This window comes from Scleropages formosus, chromosome 23 (genome assembly GCF_900964775.1).
Source record: "Scleropages formosus chromosome 23, fSclFor1.1, whole genome shotgun sequence".
Classification (NCBI taxonomy): Eukaryota; Metazoa; Chordata; class Actinopteri; order Osteoglossiformes; family Osteoglossidae; genus Scleropages; species Scleropages formosus.
In genome coordinates, this window is record NC_041828.1 from 15,287,313 (window position 1) to 15,303,420 (window position 16,108).

At 48.1% G+C, this 16,108-nt stretch overlaps 1 protein-coding gene across 9 annotated transcripts in view; it reads left to right on the top strand.

The window, feature by feature from the left end:
• Nucleotides 1–16,108, top strand: part of atxn1a (ataxin 1a) — an 80,966-nt gene that overhangs the window by 60,117 nt on the left and 4,741 nt on the right. For all 9 annotated transcript variants that reach the window (XM_018727178.2, XM_018727179.2, XM_018727182.2 and 6 more), the window contains 2 exons: nucleotides 7,113–9,067; nucleotides 10,946–13,786. In XM_018727178.2, the coding sequence (XP_018582694.2) occupies nucleotides 7,379–9,067; nucleotides 10,946–11,482 (2,226 nt within the window). In that variant the 5' untranslated portion in view covers nucleotides 7,113–7,378 and the 3' untranslated portion in view covers nucleotides 11,483–13,786. The remainder of the gene's footprint in view (nucleotides 1–7,112; nucleotides 9,068–10,945; nucleotides 13,787–16,108) is intronic.

Here is a 16,108-nt window from a genome sequence, read left to right on the forward strand (position 1 = left end):
TTGGGAGAGCGCCGGCAGCCTTGCAGGGCCCCGCAAATCGCTCGTCGGAGCTCGGTGCGCAGGCCTCCGACTGGGCACTTTGTTTGCGCGGCGCCTCTGTCACAGTGACCCGTGGCAGGGGCCCGAAAGGGGGCGCCACTGCTGCTGCGACCCAGGGAGGAGGGGGCTGCTGTCATACGTGGCGAGCAGTGCATGGGGCAGGGGGACGGGAGGCACTCTCAGCACCAGGGCTGCGGACGGGGGGACCAGCAGTGGCCACTAGGATGGGGCTCGGGACACACGGGTAAGCCTGGGCACTGAAACCGTCATTGCTGACTTGCTGCTTTGTGTTTTCCATAGTGATCTTCAATACACGCACACACACACACACACACACACACACACACACACACACACACACACACACACAGAGTATTTTCCCCACAAGGAGAGTGGGCTGAGTTCTCTCCTAACCAGCTGGGATTGCCTTCTGGGAGTGGAAAAACGCCGTGTCATGCAGCCCTTCAGGAATGCACGTTTCTTACAAGTATCCCGCATGCTGTTTGTGTGTGTCTGTCGATGTCCGTATTCCTATGCTATCTCCTGTTTGCCCTGTATTTCTGTACGTGTGTGTGTGCGCGCATGTGTGCGCGATGCAGGGTTCTGTACTCACAGTGTGGGCAGTGACAGTGCCTTGCTGTCCGTCTTCCCTCCTCTTAAAGGGACAGCAGCCACTTTAGAGAGTCAGAGAGCTGTGGGCATTGGAGGAGCTCAAGCAGACTGCCCTCCGCCTAAAATTAGCTTGGCAGATAATGTATGGCATGTGAAATTAGGAGGACATGACAGTGCAAGCTTACACATACACAAGCACATGTCGGCAGGTCATAATCTGTGAATTTGGCATGGATGACAGATGCTTTAACCTTGCATGTCCCATTAGCATCTCTCTTAATGACCTAATGGTAGTATTTTGTTGAGCAGATGGAGAATGGTACATTATCATAAAAAATGTGTATTTTGTAGGGCTGTCCATGATGCTCATGGATTTGTGTGTCTTTCACAAAGACCTTTGCGTTGTAATTCATCCTGTGCAGAGCCTCATGGGCATGTGAGGTCTTTGGGTTTCAGCCCATCTGGTGGATCAAGCAGGACTGTGCCAAATTGTGGAACCCCGTTTGTGTATGTGTGTCATTGCGTGTTCGTGTGCATCTGGCTGAATTGTATCCCCATATGAGTATATATGTGTTTGTGTATGATGGACTGTATAGCTGTGTGTGTTTGTCGGTCTGTCTAATTTTATAAGGACCTTGTTTGTTTATGTCTGCGCCAGCAGCTCACAACAGTATGTTTCTGCAGCGAGCCGTTAACTTTTTCGTTAAAAAACGAAATACGAGCCATCAAGGACTTCTTTAATACCCTGTCTGTTCTCTCGTGTCAGCTGTGGCCCTGTCTGATAGCCTGCTGTGTGGTATTGGCTCTTACTGAGGTCAGTGTGTTCCGAGCAAAGCTGGCTCTGCATCACATGGGGGTCCGTCTGCCTCCCTGCCTGGGAACATAGAGGGGAGGAGACAGACAGCCAATGGAGAGGGTTGCAAATACTGGAGGGAGGAGACAAACGGGCTGGAATAACTGAGGTGGAGGGATAAACAGCCAATGGGATGGCTGGAAACAGTGGGGAAGAGTAGAGGAGCCCCCAGTCGGGAAACCTGGATTCTCTGATGGAAGCGGGAGACAGCCAGTCAGCAGAGAACGATTTTTCAGTGAAATTAAAGAAACAACCAGTGAGAACGATTGAAAACAGCAGGGGGCGGAGAGCAGCAGGCATTGACCGCTACCATTTCCACACGGGAGGGGCACCATGTGCTCCTATAGTAGACCCCAGTGAGTAATGCGTACACACTTTGTTCTCAGGCTCACAACAGAAGGGGCGGGGGAGTGTACTCCGGTGAAATGCTCTGCATTTCCCACAGTGCTAATAATGCTAATAGCCACCAACACGCACACAGCAATGAGGTAGTGAGCAGAAGTGCTGCACTCTGTCTGTCCTGTATGAGTCTTGTGCTGTTTGACATCGTGTCCTGTAATGAACTTTCTGTCCAAAGGAGTGGCTATTTAAAATGGATCTGAGGAAACATCTTAGAGTTTGTGATCATGTATTTTAAGAGAGAACCGCACACAATTCCTGCCCAGTGAAGGCCTGGCCTCCCGGCCGGGGTGTACCCTACTTCATACCCTATGTTTCTGGGGTTGGCTCTGGACCACCAGGATCCTCCACTGAATAAATTGGTAATGGGTGAATGCACACAGTTCCCAAATGCTGCACATTGGTGTACAGCTACTAAGTGCTCTGATTTGCATCAGAGCTCCTCAGTTGCTGGATCCTGAAGGTGCTTCTTGTGCTGCTGTTGTGCTATCAGGACCCCCTATTCTTTTGTGACCAGGAGGTTTTAGACTCCACACCCAGAGCACAGTGGATTAATCTGCCTGTGTCTCTATTTCAGGTGCTTATACAAGCTTGCATAAGACTGCCCAGGTTCTCCTTCTGGCTGGCTCACCTTGGTGTGAGTGCCAGATTTCCCATCATTCTGTGCTCCCAGTCCAGCTTCCACTGGCTCTTACTGCCTATGGCACGTGTGTGTGTGTGTGTGTGCGCGTGTGCGCGCGCGAGAGAGAGAGAGAATACACTGTCTGTTTGCAAGCATGTGAAAGTAGGGCAGGGCTCAGAGTGGTTCAGGGATCTCTGAGAGGAGGAAGCTCCCTTGTGCACACGTGTGTGTATGTGTGTGTGTTTGTGTTTGTTTTTGTCTGTCTCACTGCTGGCAGTAGCTCACGGAAGCAGTGCTTCCTGTTTTGTATCCCTGGCCATTTTGCCCATACGCATGTGTACGTGAGCATTCACATGGATGTTATTGATCCTGTACATGATATTCATCTTTCGAGGAAGCAAGAGCTGCTTTTCATGCGTATGCCTGGTCTGAGTGTACTTGAACCTGTACATGCGTATATGTACACGTGCCAAGCTTTGGCAGCCGCTCATTTAATCCTTACTGGCTCCTGGCAACATCCGAGATTCATTAAGGAAAAACATGGGAATACTGAATTCAGCAGAGCATGGAAACAGCACATTCTCTCTCTTGCTACCCTCCTTCACAAGTTCAATAATTCAAGGTACTTGGGATTATGATCATTGTAAACATTATGAAAGAAAAAAGAATTGCTTTACATCATGGATGATTTAAATCATTAAGGCAGCCTACTCAGCATCTGATGTTAACAGCAATTCTCAGGGAATCGAAATATAGATATTGTGATAAAATAGCGGTTGCAGTTAGTCAATCCCACACTTGAAATGAAAGGGAAAAATTTTAGAATAGGATCAGTTGTCTTTTCTGGCTTTTGAACTACAACTTCTTTAAATACTTCATGCCTTTTGTTTACTGAGCTCATCAGCAAGCAGTAGAATCTCATTTCCATGGCAACCGCAGCATACAGAAATCCAGCAGAGGCACAAAGGTCTGGGACAGACGCGTGCTGGGGGACACCCTCGCAGTTCTGCTGGCTTGTTGACGCAGCGCGACTCAGTGGCTTGCCTCCCGCTGAGCAGCTCCCACAATCCAAGGAAAAGACCTTCAGCGCCAAGCATGAGTAAACGGGTAGATGGGTCTCCCCAGGGCTGGCAGCGCTCGACCCAGAGTCTCGTAGTACACAGCCGTTCCAGTACAAGCTTTTCAGTACATACTTGCTGCAGAACTACATACCAACCTTTGAACGTCATTGTTTTTGATTTGGTTTCAGGAGTTGGTAATGAAGATGAGGCTGGGTTTTGATTCAGGAACGGAGAGATGTTACAGGCCCTGATGGGTACAGGAGTGCGGGTTGCGTTGGGAAGGCTCGGATCAGAGAAGTTGATTATGTAAAGGGCAAGCCTGATTCTAACTGTTCTAACGTGACTGTGGATGTGTGTGTCAGAAAGAGCTAGAGCGTGACAAAAAGGACTCTCTCTCAAGCACTATGTCCCCCTGGGTCATGTGGGTGTAGCAAGGCCATCTTGTAATGATTTACTGTGCCTGACTCAGTTCCCTGTGGCTGACCAGGGTTTTGTCACCTTGCAAACCTGCATTTACCTTTACATTGTTTGGATGCGTTTCCACAAAGCGATTTACATGTTGAGACCATACAGATACAGAAAGCGCACAACAATAACAGGGTTCAGAACGTGCAAGCAGGTGCTGTAAACACAATCGGTTAAACCTGCTCCACTTCACATAGTTCAAAAGGCAGTCAACTTAAACAGTGCTATAGTTTATATTGCAGAGATCTACATGGGCTTTGACTAGAGTCTCTAGCTATAGTGAAGCATTGCTTCTTGTATCCTGGAAAGCTGGTACCAAGGTTTTCAGATTGAAGCAAAAATCTATTATTAATCTGAGAAGGAAAGCCTGGACATGTGGGATCTGGGAATGTTTAGGCAGGAGGATGATGAGTTTTGTTCTGCATAACTTGGAACTGCTGGATGGCCCAGGCTAACGGTCCAGTTCCAAGGCAGTTGCTGCAGCCCATTGTTATTGTCTTGACTGTCAGAGGAGGTCAGGTCTGATACTCCTTTTACATAAATATCTGTAGGATCTGATGCTATGTGTTGTTAGAGGTTAAACTTCCTCTTTCAGATAATCTTGACATTTTTAGCTGTTGTGGAGGTTGTCGTAATTGTTTTTCCTGAGTTGATGATGGAGTGAACCATAAGCAGGAAGAATATCAGTCTTAGGTTCGGTTGCAAGTGGTGACTAGTCATCCAGGTGGAAATGTGAGCCACGTGTATTCTGGTACAGGTGGAAGAGGTAACATTCTGTTATTAGTATTGTAATGATATGAGGATCCCTGAGAGGATATAACAGAAACAAAAGATAATTGTACAGCAGAGTGAAAAGGGGGTACCCAGCACTGATACATGTGGAACTTCTGAGTCTACGTCCTTTAGTGAAAAGAGAGATCTGATGGTGTTGTTTGAGTGTTGTTTATATGAAGTTGGCAGGTTTTAAATCTGATGGAAGCTCATTGTATAGGTTGTTTTGGGAGTGATAATCACACAGCTGATATGCAACAGCAATTTTCAGAGCCTTTGAAAGAAATGTTTGGTAAGAGAGATTGGTCTGTAATTGGAAATCTAATTAATGGAAATAAGCAGAAAACATCTCTAAGTGTTGGTTTGGTAAATTGGCAGTTGTTTGTGGAGACCTAGGGTATGAAGTGAGATCTTCTCATGTGAGAGAGAAGAATTATGGGAAAGGGGTGAAGGCTGTGAAAGGTTAAGAAAACCTAGGGTTTATAGCAGTAAAACCAATTTTGTATTGAAAATTTGTTACCTTAGAGGAACCTGCAGAATATGAAACAGAGTTTTGGATTTAATAGGCCCTTTGGTGCATGATGGACCTGGATTCACACCATTTTCACTCTACTGGTTAACAGCTTGGCTCTGTCAAGAGAGAATATGCCTTGAAGTGATGGGATGCATGTTGCTTGGATTGGCCTAGCTATTAAACAGGTGGAGGAAGGCCGAAGGCATGGAGAGGTGAGAGAGTTTTGGTGATGTAGTGAAAAAGCTGGAGAAGGGACTCATGAGAAGAAAATATGGAAAAAGGAGAGGGCAGAGGGGAAGGATTTAAAGTTACACTGTAGGAGGACAAGGGGAGCAGTAGGCATAGGGGAGGAAGATGTGGGACTGAATGAGGGAAAAAAAACATGATCAAAATTAATAAGAAAAATAAGAACTTGTGCATCATGGATTCAGAAGTAAAAGACACAGGTGTAGTGTGAAAGCAAGCTGCTGTTTGGTGTTTCTGCTAGGATTTTTCCCCCAGCTGTAACCCATTGTGTTGTCTGCCCCCTCATTGTTTTGTGTGGTCCTACAAATTGACCTCATTCATGGGGTAGAAGGTGTAGCAGTGACAGTGAAGCAATGAACTCGTGTCTCAAATGGGGCATTGTTGACCTTTCAACATGTCAGTCCATGGAACCCATGCCACTCTGCTGTGCTTGACACCCCAAAAGCCGTATACACATGTTGTAAACGTCACCTCGCAATGATTGCCTCTTTTGCCATAGAAGGAACTCTGGGGAGTAGTGGTGGACACCATAAGAGCTCAGCTGAAAGCAGGGAGGGCAGCAGGTTTTTAGCTGTCTCGTACCTGTGCTAGGTGGTGTCCAGGCCACTGTGCTGCTGCTTCCATGCACAGAGTTGTATCACTTTGCTGGTATCCCACACTGTTTTCTCCATCAGTAGTGTAAAGTTGAAATCCCAACACCACTTGTGTATCTGATCGCGCAACACTGCCATACTGTGGTTTGCTCGCTCAGTAACTCTTATTATTGGTGGTTTTGTTTTGTTTTGTGCCACTACACATGGAATCAATGTCATGCGCTGCAGGAAGTGTGTGGTGTGTTGTGTTGAGTGAAAGTAGATTAGGGGCCAGACAATGCATCCACTATTAACGAGGCTCCCAGTGAGCACACACACTCACACACTCTCTTGCTCTCTCTCTCACACACACACACCGGGGGGTCAGTCTCATGCAGCAAACACTGAGCACGCACAGATGGTTGAAAGGGAGGTGTGCTAAGCTGCCGAGTTAACTCACAAAAAGCAAACAGGGGCCTCTGCCTGAGCGGACTGGTTCTTTCACATTTCCATACAGTATATTCATTTAGACGATACATTTCTCAACATACAAGATTATTAACTTCTATTTAGCTGACACCTCTGTCCAGTGTGACTGACAGATAAAGTACTGTAAAATCACTAGTCATTCACCCATTTATGTAGCAGAGCACTGCAACATGCATACACTTACTTATACTAACACTCACTACAAGCAGATTAGTCACTGGTTCACCTTTTTCTAGTTTTTATGGCTTTATACTTTTTGAGACTTGTATTCCATGTTAGTTTTTTGGAACAGGTGCCTTTTTTTTCTTTTTTTTTTCCATTGGCTTAAACACACAACCTTATGGTATGATTTGCTGACAGCTACATGGGTTGTCCTGTCCAGTCTAGTGGTGCTTCTGTGGGAGTTAACACCCCATTGACCTGTATGTTTCTGCTTCCCACCCCCTTCATCACCCTTGCCCTGCTGCAGATTTGGATGTCAGTCCTGCAGGTGTCTGCTGTGAGAGAAATGATTCCTCATGAAGTTACTGGATCACCTTCTCATGGCAGGCGTGGTTCTCTGTGCTTCTCACTGAGCTCCATGCCCATCCACCGCTGAGCACCAGACAGACGCCACCACCCAGTAGGTCAGCCAGTGGGTGGGCAGACCCACCTTTCAAACCCTGACAGAGAAACAGAGATAGAGTGTACCAATAAGACCACAGAGCAGCTCCCTTCAGGGGCAAAAAGGGCGACATGAAGTCGAACCAGGAGAGGAGCAATGAGTGCCTGCCTCCGAAGAAGCGCGAGATCCCAGCCAGCAACCTGCCGACCGAGGAGAAGCCCGCTGCGGTGGCATCTGCCTGTGAGAGCCTGCGGGGTGAGAACCTGGCCTGGCTGGCCAGCGTGGCCACTACCTCTGAATCCGACGGCCCTCTCTATAAACCTCTCTCCGCCTCTTCTTCTTCCTCCTCCTCATCCTCCTCATCCCAGTCTAGGGCCCCCGTACCAGGGCCGACGGCAATGTCTCTGCCAACAGTCTACACCTCAGCTGTCTCACAGCCTAGCGGAGCCATCCAGTATGCTCAGCTGCCACCCAACCTGCACTTTGTGAGCCCCCAGTATACCACGCCCTACACAACCAGCTACATGTCTCCCGCAGCCCCAGTACAGCGCCCTCACCTGGACACCTATTCTAAGGTAGAGCAGCAGCACTCACTGGGTCGCCCACAGAGCCTCCCGCCAGCAGAGGGAACGTTATCTCCCCATGCATCACAGGCTGCCAGCCAGTATGTCCAGGTGGCCAGCTCACCACGGGGTTCCCTCCCATTGCACCTCCACTCCCACTCTGTGGTCCCGCAGGCCCTTGCCCTTGCTGCCCACTCACAGGTACTGCTCCAGTACTCCGATGGACCTGTGGCCAAGAAGGAGGAGGGTCGAGCGCGAGAGGTGCTGAATGGGGAGCTGGAGAAGAGCCGGCGCTATAGCTTGCCACCAGAGAGCACCCTGGGTAAGCAGGGAGGTGGGGCCAAGGGCACCTCTAGCCAGCAGCATCAGCACCAGCAGCAGCACTACGAGGCCCGGCACATTGTGCTCCCAGCAGACTACACACAGGACACCTCAGGGCTCCGTACCTCGCTAATGCTTGTGCCCAACAGCCACACCAGTGCCGACTCTGGAAGCACTCCGGACAGGCCACCGGCCCCTGCGGCTCCAGCCAAGCCCGTCTCCCAAACATCCTCCTCATCTTTCGCCTTCCCCCCACCTCAGTCAGACCCCAAGGCCCCAACAGCCACACTGTCACCCCACACTGTAATCCAGACTACTCACAGTGCCCCTGAGCAGCTTTCGCTGGGCCTGCCTTCTGCCAGCTTCTACCCCGCCCCCACACAGCCACCTATTATCGGCTATATCGCGGGCAGCGGCCAGCAGCAGCACGTGGGCTACCACGCTGCACTTCCACAGCACCTACTCATCCCAGGCAGCCAGCCAATCATCATACCTGTTAGCGGCGGCCGAGGGGCGGGGCCTGATGCAGGACAAACGGCAGCAGCAGCAGCCACGGCCTCCCAGCAGTTCCCAGGCACCCCACCCCAAGCCTTTGTCGCCACTGCGCCCCCGAAGTGTGAGTCTTTTGAGCACACAGCACCCCCGTACCACACAGCTGCAGTGGTGCAGGCCCAGCTGCACCTGCCCCTGGTTCCAGCATCACCCCCGGCACCCTCCTCGCCCTCGCTGCCGCCCTACTTCGTGAAGGGCTCCATCATCCAGTTGGCGGATGGTGCACTCAAGCGCGTGGAAGAGCTGAAGACAGAGGACTTCATTCAGAGCGCGGAGATCAGCAGCGAGCTCAAGATTGACTCCAGCACGGTGGAGCGCATCGAGGGCAGCCAGGCACCCAACTTCGCCATCATCCAGTTTGCTGTTGGAGAGAACCGCACACAGGTGGGACTGACTGCCCACATTCCCCTGTGTGTGCATGCCTGCGTGTGCAAACTAGAAGGAAAAAATATATCTTATCAGCCTATTATTATTATGATTATTAATTTTTATTTACCTGATTCCTTTATCCAAGGTGACCTGTGATATTAATCAACTTTAGCAGTGGTGATCCCATATACCGCAGGGTAATTTTTTCTGTATAACTTCAGGGTAAGAACCCCGATCAAGGGGACTGGTAGCAATGAGGATACAAGTATGGGTCCATTTACTACTACTACTACATTTGTGATAAGGACAAAGGTGTCCGCTAAATAAAGGTCAGTGATAATAATCATGTGAAATATATTCAGCATTTCTGTCACTGTGCTATGCATCCCCAACAGCACAAAGCTTTATAGGCAGGGGTGTGAGTGAACACAGACTTATCTGTTGGCATAGTCGTGGGTTCTCTGTGACATGAAGCGCGAGGTGCATTATTGCATTAGTTTCACCATCATTCCTGTTCTTGTCCTAAGCCTGTGCTTGTTCCATTGTTTTCTCCATTCAGTGTCGTTGTTGATGTAATTATTTGTATAATTATATTTAGCTGTCACCTTTCTCTAAGGTGACTTATAATGTGATATTTTTACATGTTGCTGCTTATGGAGGGTTATATATGGAAAATTTAGACACTACACACTTTCCTATTAGGGGAACTTTTCATGTGGGTAAAATGGGGTATGAGCTCTGTTCAGCAAGCAGGGGGGCAGGTTGTTTATTTGTCCAAATTATAAAAGAAAAACTGGTATAACAGAAACGTGCTTTTCAAAGTTGCTTACAGAAGAATTACAGATATAGACTTTGAGGTGTAGTGTACCTGCAGTATGGCATTCATAGGAATTCCTCCTTGCTGAGTTCTTGTCTTTGCTTTGATTCTTCTGTTTTGTTATATTTATTCATTTAGCTGACACATTTCTTCAAAGCAACTTACAATGTTAAGCTGCTTACACTGATTTACCGGATGGATGGATGGATGTGTCATTGAGTTAAAGCCAACTCACAGTGACCACTACCATGGTTATCAAGGCAAGGGAGAAGATGAAGTGGTTTGCCGGTGTCGTCTTCCGTGCCTCTCTGGGGGGTGCAAACACAGGGAAAATTACCTATTTACATAGCTGAGTAATTTTTACTGTATCAGTTCAGGGTAAGTACCTTAATCAGAGGTACTACAGCAGGAGGTGGGACTTGAACCTGGGTCCTTTGAGTGCAAAAGCCATGGCTCTAACTGCTACTCCAACTTCTATCTTCTTGTTTGAACTATCCATTCTCATCATGCAGAAAAGTCCAGAAGAATCTACCAGGATGCACAACACATACAATACCTCTTTAGTAATTAGACTTAACTGGCTGACAAAGCATTCTGGGTATAATACATATAATTATAATCTTGATGCAATATTTATTAAGTTACAAGCTAGAAATCTTAAAAAATCCTTGGTTTCAGAATTTTTTTTTTTTTTTTGGTTCAGCTTGTCCTTCTAATCAGTGAAATGGCATTAAACACAGTAAGGCTGAAGCAATTGTTTAGGGACTAGGAAACGTTAGGAAACTTAAACATTAAGTAATCAGGAATGAATCAAATCCCTAATTATGTGACCATAATTAACTTGACAGTGTATAATTAATTGTGCTTTGTGGAACTCAAGAAATTGATAATCAAACTTTTTTTTTTTTTTTTTTTTTTGCTGAAAACAACTGTCAGATCAGCAAAAGCCAGTAAAGAGCTGCTGGGAAGTAGGAGGAGTTCCTGCTGCTTGATCAAGTGGTTGGAGATCCTGCAATGAGGGACGCGACACCCTTACTCTCTCTCTCTCTCTCTCTCTCTCTCTCTCTCTGTCACAGGTGAGCGTGGAGGTCCTCGTGGAGTACCCCTTTTTCGTGTTCGGCCAGGGTTGGTCATCCTGCTGTCCAGAGCGGACCACTCAGCTGCTGGAGCTGCCATGCTCCCGGTTGTCGGTGGGCGATGTCTGCATCTCGCTCACCCTGAAGAATCTGCGCAACGGCTCCTTGAAGAAAGGGCAATCGCTGGACAGTGCGAGCGGGGCCGGCCTCCCGTTCAAGCCACCCAAGGTGGCCGGGATCCACGGTGAGCAGGAGAATGGGCTGGGGCAGCGGCCAGGGGCTGCTATCAGCCTGCAGGCTACCTCCGCCAACGGGGACCTAAAGTTAGAGGAGAAAACAAGCAGCAGACCTCCACCTCCCAGAACTGAGAGCAGTGGCACCAGCAAGCCCACAAGCCGCAAGAGAAGGTGGTCTGCGCCAGAAGGCCGCAAGGTGGAGAAGGCCGATGAAGAAGCCCCCTTGACTCTGCCCAGGCCCTCGTTCATCCCTCAGGAGGTTAAAATTAGCATCGAAGGCCGCTCTAATATAGGCAAGTGAAGGTTCAAAGGACTTGCGTAATAAAATCCAGTGGAAAAATTATTCTGATAATGCTTTTTATTTTAATTTTTGTTTTTTTCAATTGTTTTTTAAACTCTTATCTATCCAGGTTTCTGTAACTTAGGCTGAATTTACCCAGAATTCACCTTATCTTACCCTTGGTCAATGTAGTAATAACTGTAGGAGTTATACTGGGTAGTACGTGAGAAAAATGGTGCAATGGTTGTGTTCCACATGTCCCAGACAGGTGTGTAGGGAGGGGCAGGTGGCGAGGGCGCCTTTCCTCCAGTGGTGAAGCTCTCCACCTGAATGTAGGGGAAAGGACCACCACAGCGACTCTGAGACAGGAACATGCGTCCTGTGAAAATAACGGCGCCCCTTCAGTGCTTTATGCATCCAAGGAACACACCTGCTCCCCGCACCGAGGTTAGAAGTATATGCACAGGGTGGCACGGCGGAGTCGGCCCCCCCGTTGCTCGTGGCAACTGGGCAGTGGGCAGGGGGTCAACATGATGCCCATCATCCAGTGCATGGCACAGTGTCCCGGTACCCAGGTGATTGTCTGCTGTTAATCTTTCTCTTAAGTCTTATAGGTATCACATTTGTTTATAGGGCTCAGATCTTAGATGGTCAAGGAAGCCCTGAACTCGTTTTTGTCAGGTGCTGGGAGCGCTGAAGCACAGGAACCACAAAGCAGAACAGCGTGGTCTCCGTTGCAAAGTAGAGTGCAGGGGCCAAAGTGGTATGTTCCCAGCAGATTTAAGGCACCACCGTTTTGCGAATGATCGTGTCACTCGCTGGGTTTTAGGGTTCGAAAGTCACTTTAAAGGGAAGTACCGACCCAGACAGATGTTCATCAATGACCTTTGCGTGCAATATGTTTACAGGACTCTTTGTGGTCGAGTCAAAACCAGATGTTGGATCAGGACAAGCTGCCGCAGGCAGTTGAGTCAGAACCACGTTTAGGAGACGCATGTTGAGTTTGCACATGATGTGAGAGGTGTTTTGTGAGGGAGGCTAGCGCTCCGCTAGCGAGCACAGCCGCGTGTCACAGGAGTTTGTCCCGGCGAACCAAGGCTGTTCAAAGTGTTTCCTTTTTGCATTTCTTTTTAATAGTTACCCTTCCTTCAAGGAGATGGGATAAGAGTGAGTGCAGGGGTTGTATCCATGGAGACTCCCTGGTCCCCCCCCCCACTTCCCTCTGCAATGATCACACAGCAGCCGTCAGAAAGGCTTCACGGTTAAGGTTTGCGTGAGGATAGGAGAAAAGGGAACTTGAAAAATAAAATCAGAACGCGTCAAAATTGCGTGAGACATAAAAATTATAGCAAGTTTCATATTTATATTTTACTGCATATATTGTTAAATACCATAGAGAATAAATGCATAAAATGACATATGACTGGCAATAATTTATATATTTGTTGGCTAACATATGGAACAGATATTAAAATACTGCACTTTTTCAGTCATCTGAGATATTCGGGTTCCCTGTTGGTCCAGTGGGAGGAGTGATGGCTGTCCCAGAGGAGTACAACTGTGAACCTCTTCTATATCTCTGGACTAAACTGAGTCCATTTTTTATAGTTAATGGTAGTAATTTTTTTATTTTGAGGTGCATTATTTTAGTAGCTTGATCACTTTTGTGTCAAACTTTTTTTGAACTGAAACCCTCCTGTCTTCTTGCTCCACTTGCTGCGTGTGTCCTGGTCGTGGACTGTAAGTGTGTGGTGCACAGGGGCTCCTTGCTGCCATGTGTGAGAAAGGGAAACGAGGACACACGTGTCCATGTGTTTGCACATACACAGGCACACACCTGGGGAGGGCTTCCTTAACATGGTGGAGCACTGTCTTGGCCCTCTTGTGCCCCCCCCCCCCCCTTGCTCTTGTGTGGATGATTACTATTTTTAGTGAGTTTCTTGTGTGAGTGCTGATGTTAAAGGGGTGCAGTACGATGTTACCGGTGGGGCTGGCAGGAGTGTCTGCAACATATTGAAGCATACGTTATGTATGTACTGTATGTTTTGATCCCGGTATGCATACATCTGTGTGTGAGTGTACTGCTTGACTGTGAGCGCACACTTGGGACACACAGACGTGTACTCGTGCCTGCGTATGTGTGTAGATATTTGTTTAAAGACACGTGTGTCTGGATCCCCCGGACTGTACGTGTTGAAGTAACCTGGCGGTTTAGTGGTCAAGAGAACCCCCAAGCTCACGCTGGTGTTCAGCAGTGTGTACGTGTGTAAAATTTTCCTGCAGTCATGCAAATGTGTACATATACAGTTTCGTGTGTGTGTGTGTGTATATACAGGTCTAGTATTTTCTTAGTGTTCATGTAAAAGAAATTGCGATTTGCACACCCAGAGAGTTGATAATGTAACTGTCCTCAGCATGGATGCCATTCTCCCACTGCAGGTCCATTCAGTCAGATGTAGCATTGAGCCGCCCGACCTCTCGAACCCAAACACAAGTCCGACTGAAACCAGTCGCATCAACGCTCTTCTCCTCTGTTGAGTGGTAGCACACCCAGAAAGTACAAGTGTGCGCATCCTTTCTCCTTTCCAATTGGCTGCGTGGGGTGTGTCGCTCGGACCCATCAGGGTGTGCGGGGCAGGGGGCACCTATGAAAATTCCTAATACGTTTCTAAAAATAATTAAATAGGGTTTCCGTGGTCCGACTTGCTGCTGTGTTTATCCGTTTGGTTTCTTTTTTCCTTTTTGTCTTTTGTGGTTCGGATTAGTGTGCTGCGAGTGAAAAGTTTGGTTCCCTTTGTTACACTTCTGTTGTGAAAAGGGCGGTACTGAAGAGAGACTCTTTGAACAGCCTGTGGGTAAACCGCAGTAAAAAGAGGTCACTATGTGCAAACGTAGATGACCTGACCTTTGATTTAACCCACTTATGGTTTTGTTTCTGCTGCACTCACTAAATTATAATGAAACAAGTTTACTGGCGGCAAATGGACATGGTGTTGTCCTTGTCGCCAGTCCTGGTTGCCATGACAACAGTCGATGACTCAGCGACAAAATGACGACCCAGCAGTATGTCAACACTTGATGGCTGCATCAGTTGCTTTGCCCTCTCAATTTTTTTTGTTTGCCCCGTTCATGACAGCTTGGTGTCCACATGCTCCACACAGGAACAGACAAATGTAGCTGTGTGGCCATTCAAACCTACAGCCAATGAATTTGCATCTCACTTCCTTTGTCACTGTCAGCAGTTGTGATGTCCTGTCGTTTCCTGTTAATTGGTTGATTTTTGTTTAGCAGCTGTACAGCCTTCCGTTAGCAATTTCAGGGAACTTTGAAGAAAACATATATGCAGTTACAGCCTCGCAGGACACTTGGTTCGTGGGGCACCACAGCCCCGTGAATTTGCCCCCCAAAGACCCGGTGACACACTTCAGGTCTCTGCTGGTAACCATCCTGTGACTAGCAGGCTGGTTGCCGTTGGCAACCGTTCGCTACCTTCACTATGGTTTCAACTTACTCTACATTCAGATGACCCAGCCTCCCCTTAAGACAATGATCTTAGTCCTTCTAAACCGCGTATCAGCCGTTACTGTCTTCAGCTGAGCTTTGAGTACCGCCACGGGTTTGTGTAGGGACCTCAGTCATTGAGCCTATCCCGTGTCCACTCTGTCAGTAAGCTGTGGTCTCACAAAGCTACAGCATTGTGCATTGTACCATTAGATGTCAGATTTCTTTGCAGGAGCTCGACTGGAACTGAGGTTCGTAAATCACAACAAATTCCACCATTTGGGTTGACTCCGCTGGGCTTTGTGGAGTAAGCATAAATCACACACACACTCAGAACTTCCGCATCTTCTCAGGTCACCTACATGATCATTGCAGCCAGTCGCATGGGTGTTTGGGGCACTAAACACAGGGGTGGGGAGAACACGGTAAAATGAGGAGCGATTCAGACATACGGCTGGAAATGGCAGGATGGAGAAGAGTTATGACGCAGTGTTCCCCCCTCCCACATTTTCCAGTATCCAATAATGTAATAATGCTTTGATAAAGGAGATCCTGGGTAGTTGGACTGACCATCAGGAGCTGATCCTGGTGGTCCTGCTGTTGTTTGTGCAATACATGTCTAATCCCAGTCCCATCAGTGTGCCAACTCGCACTGCAATGTGCAGAGTAGCAGCATCGCCCTCTGCTTTCCCATAGTGTGTGTCTGTTTTGCTCCCCCTTCGCCCCAACCCACCCCACACCACTACCATGTTGTCAGAGGCTTCTCTGTGCTCTGCAAAATTAGACAAGGTAGATGGCGTGCAGGCAGAGGGCAAAGGTGCAGCTGAAGAGCCACGTGGCACAGCATGGTGCCCCCCCTTGCAGCACATCAACTGATGGCAGTGTGTACAGTATGAACCACTGGTTTTCGCCTCGTGTCAGGATGCACCTCTGTGCTGGGAGCGAGTGGCGTTTTTTTTAAAACGAGATACTAAAGACTGTTCTTGGAAAGAGTTGCCCGTAGAAATGGGTTTTTGCTGTTTTTTCGTCCGGGTCCTTGCTGTAGGGAGTTGGCAGATGATGTCACTTGCCAAGGTGGGGAACCTGGACAAAGCAGTTCTCTTCTGCCCAGCAGGCTCATTTGTTGCCCTCTAATGCTTTGCTGTA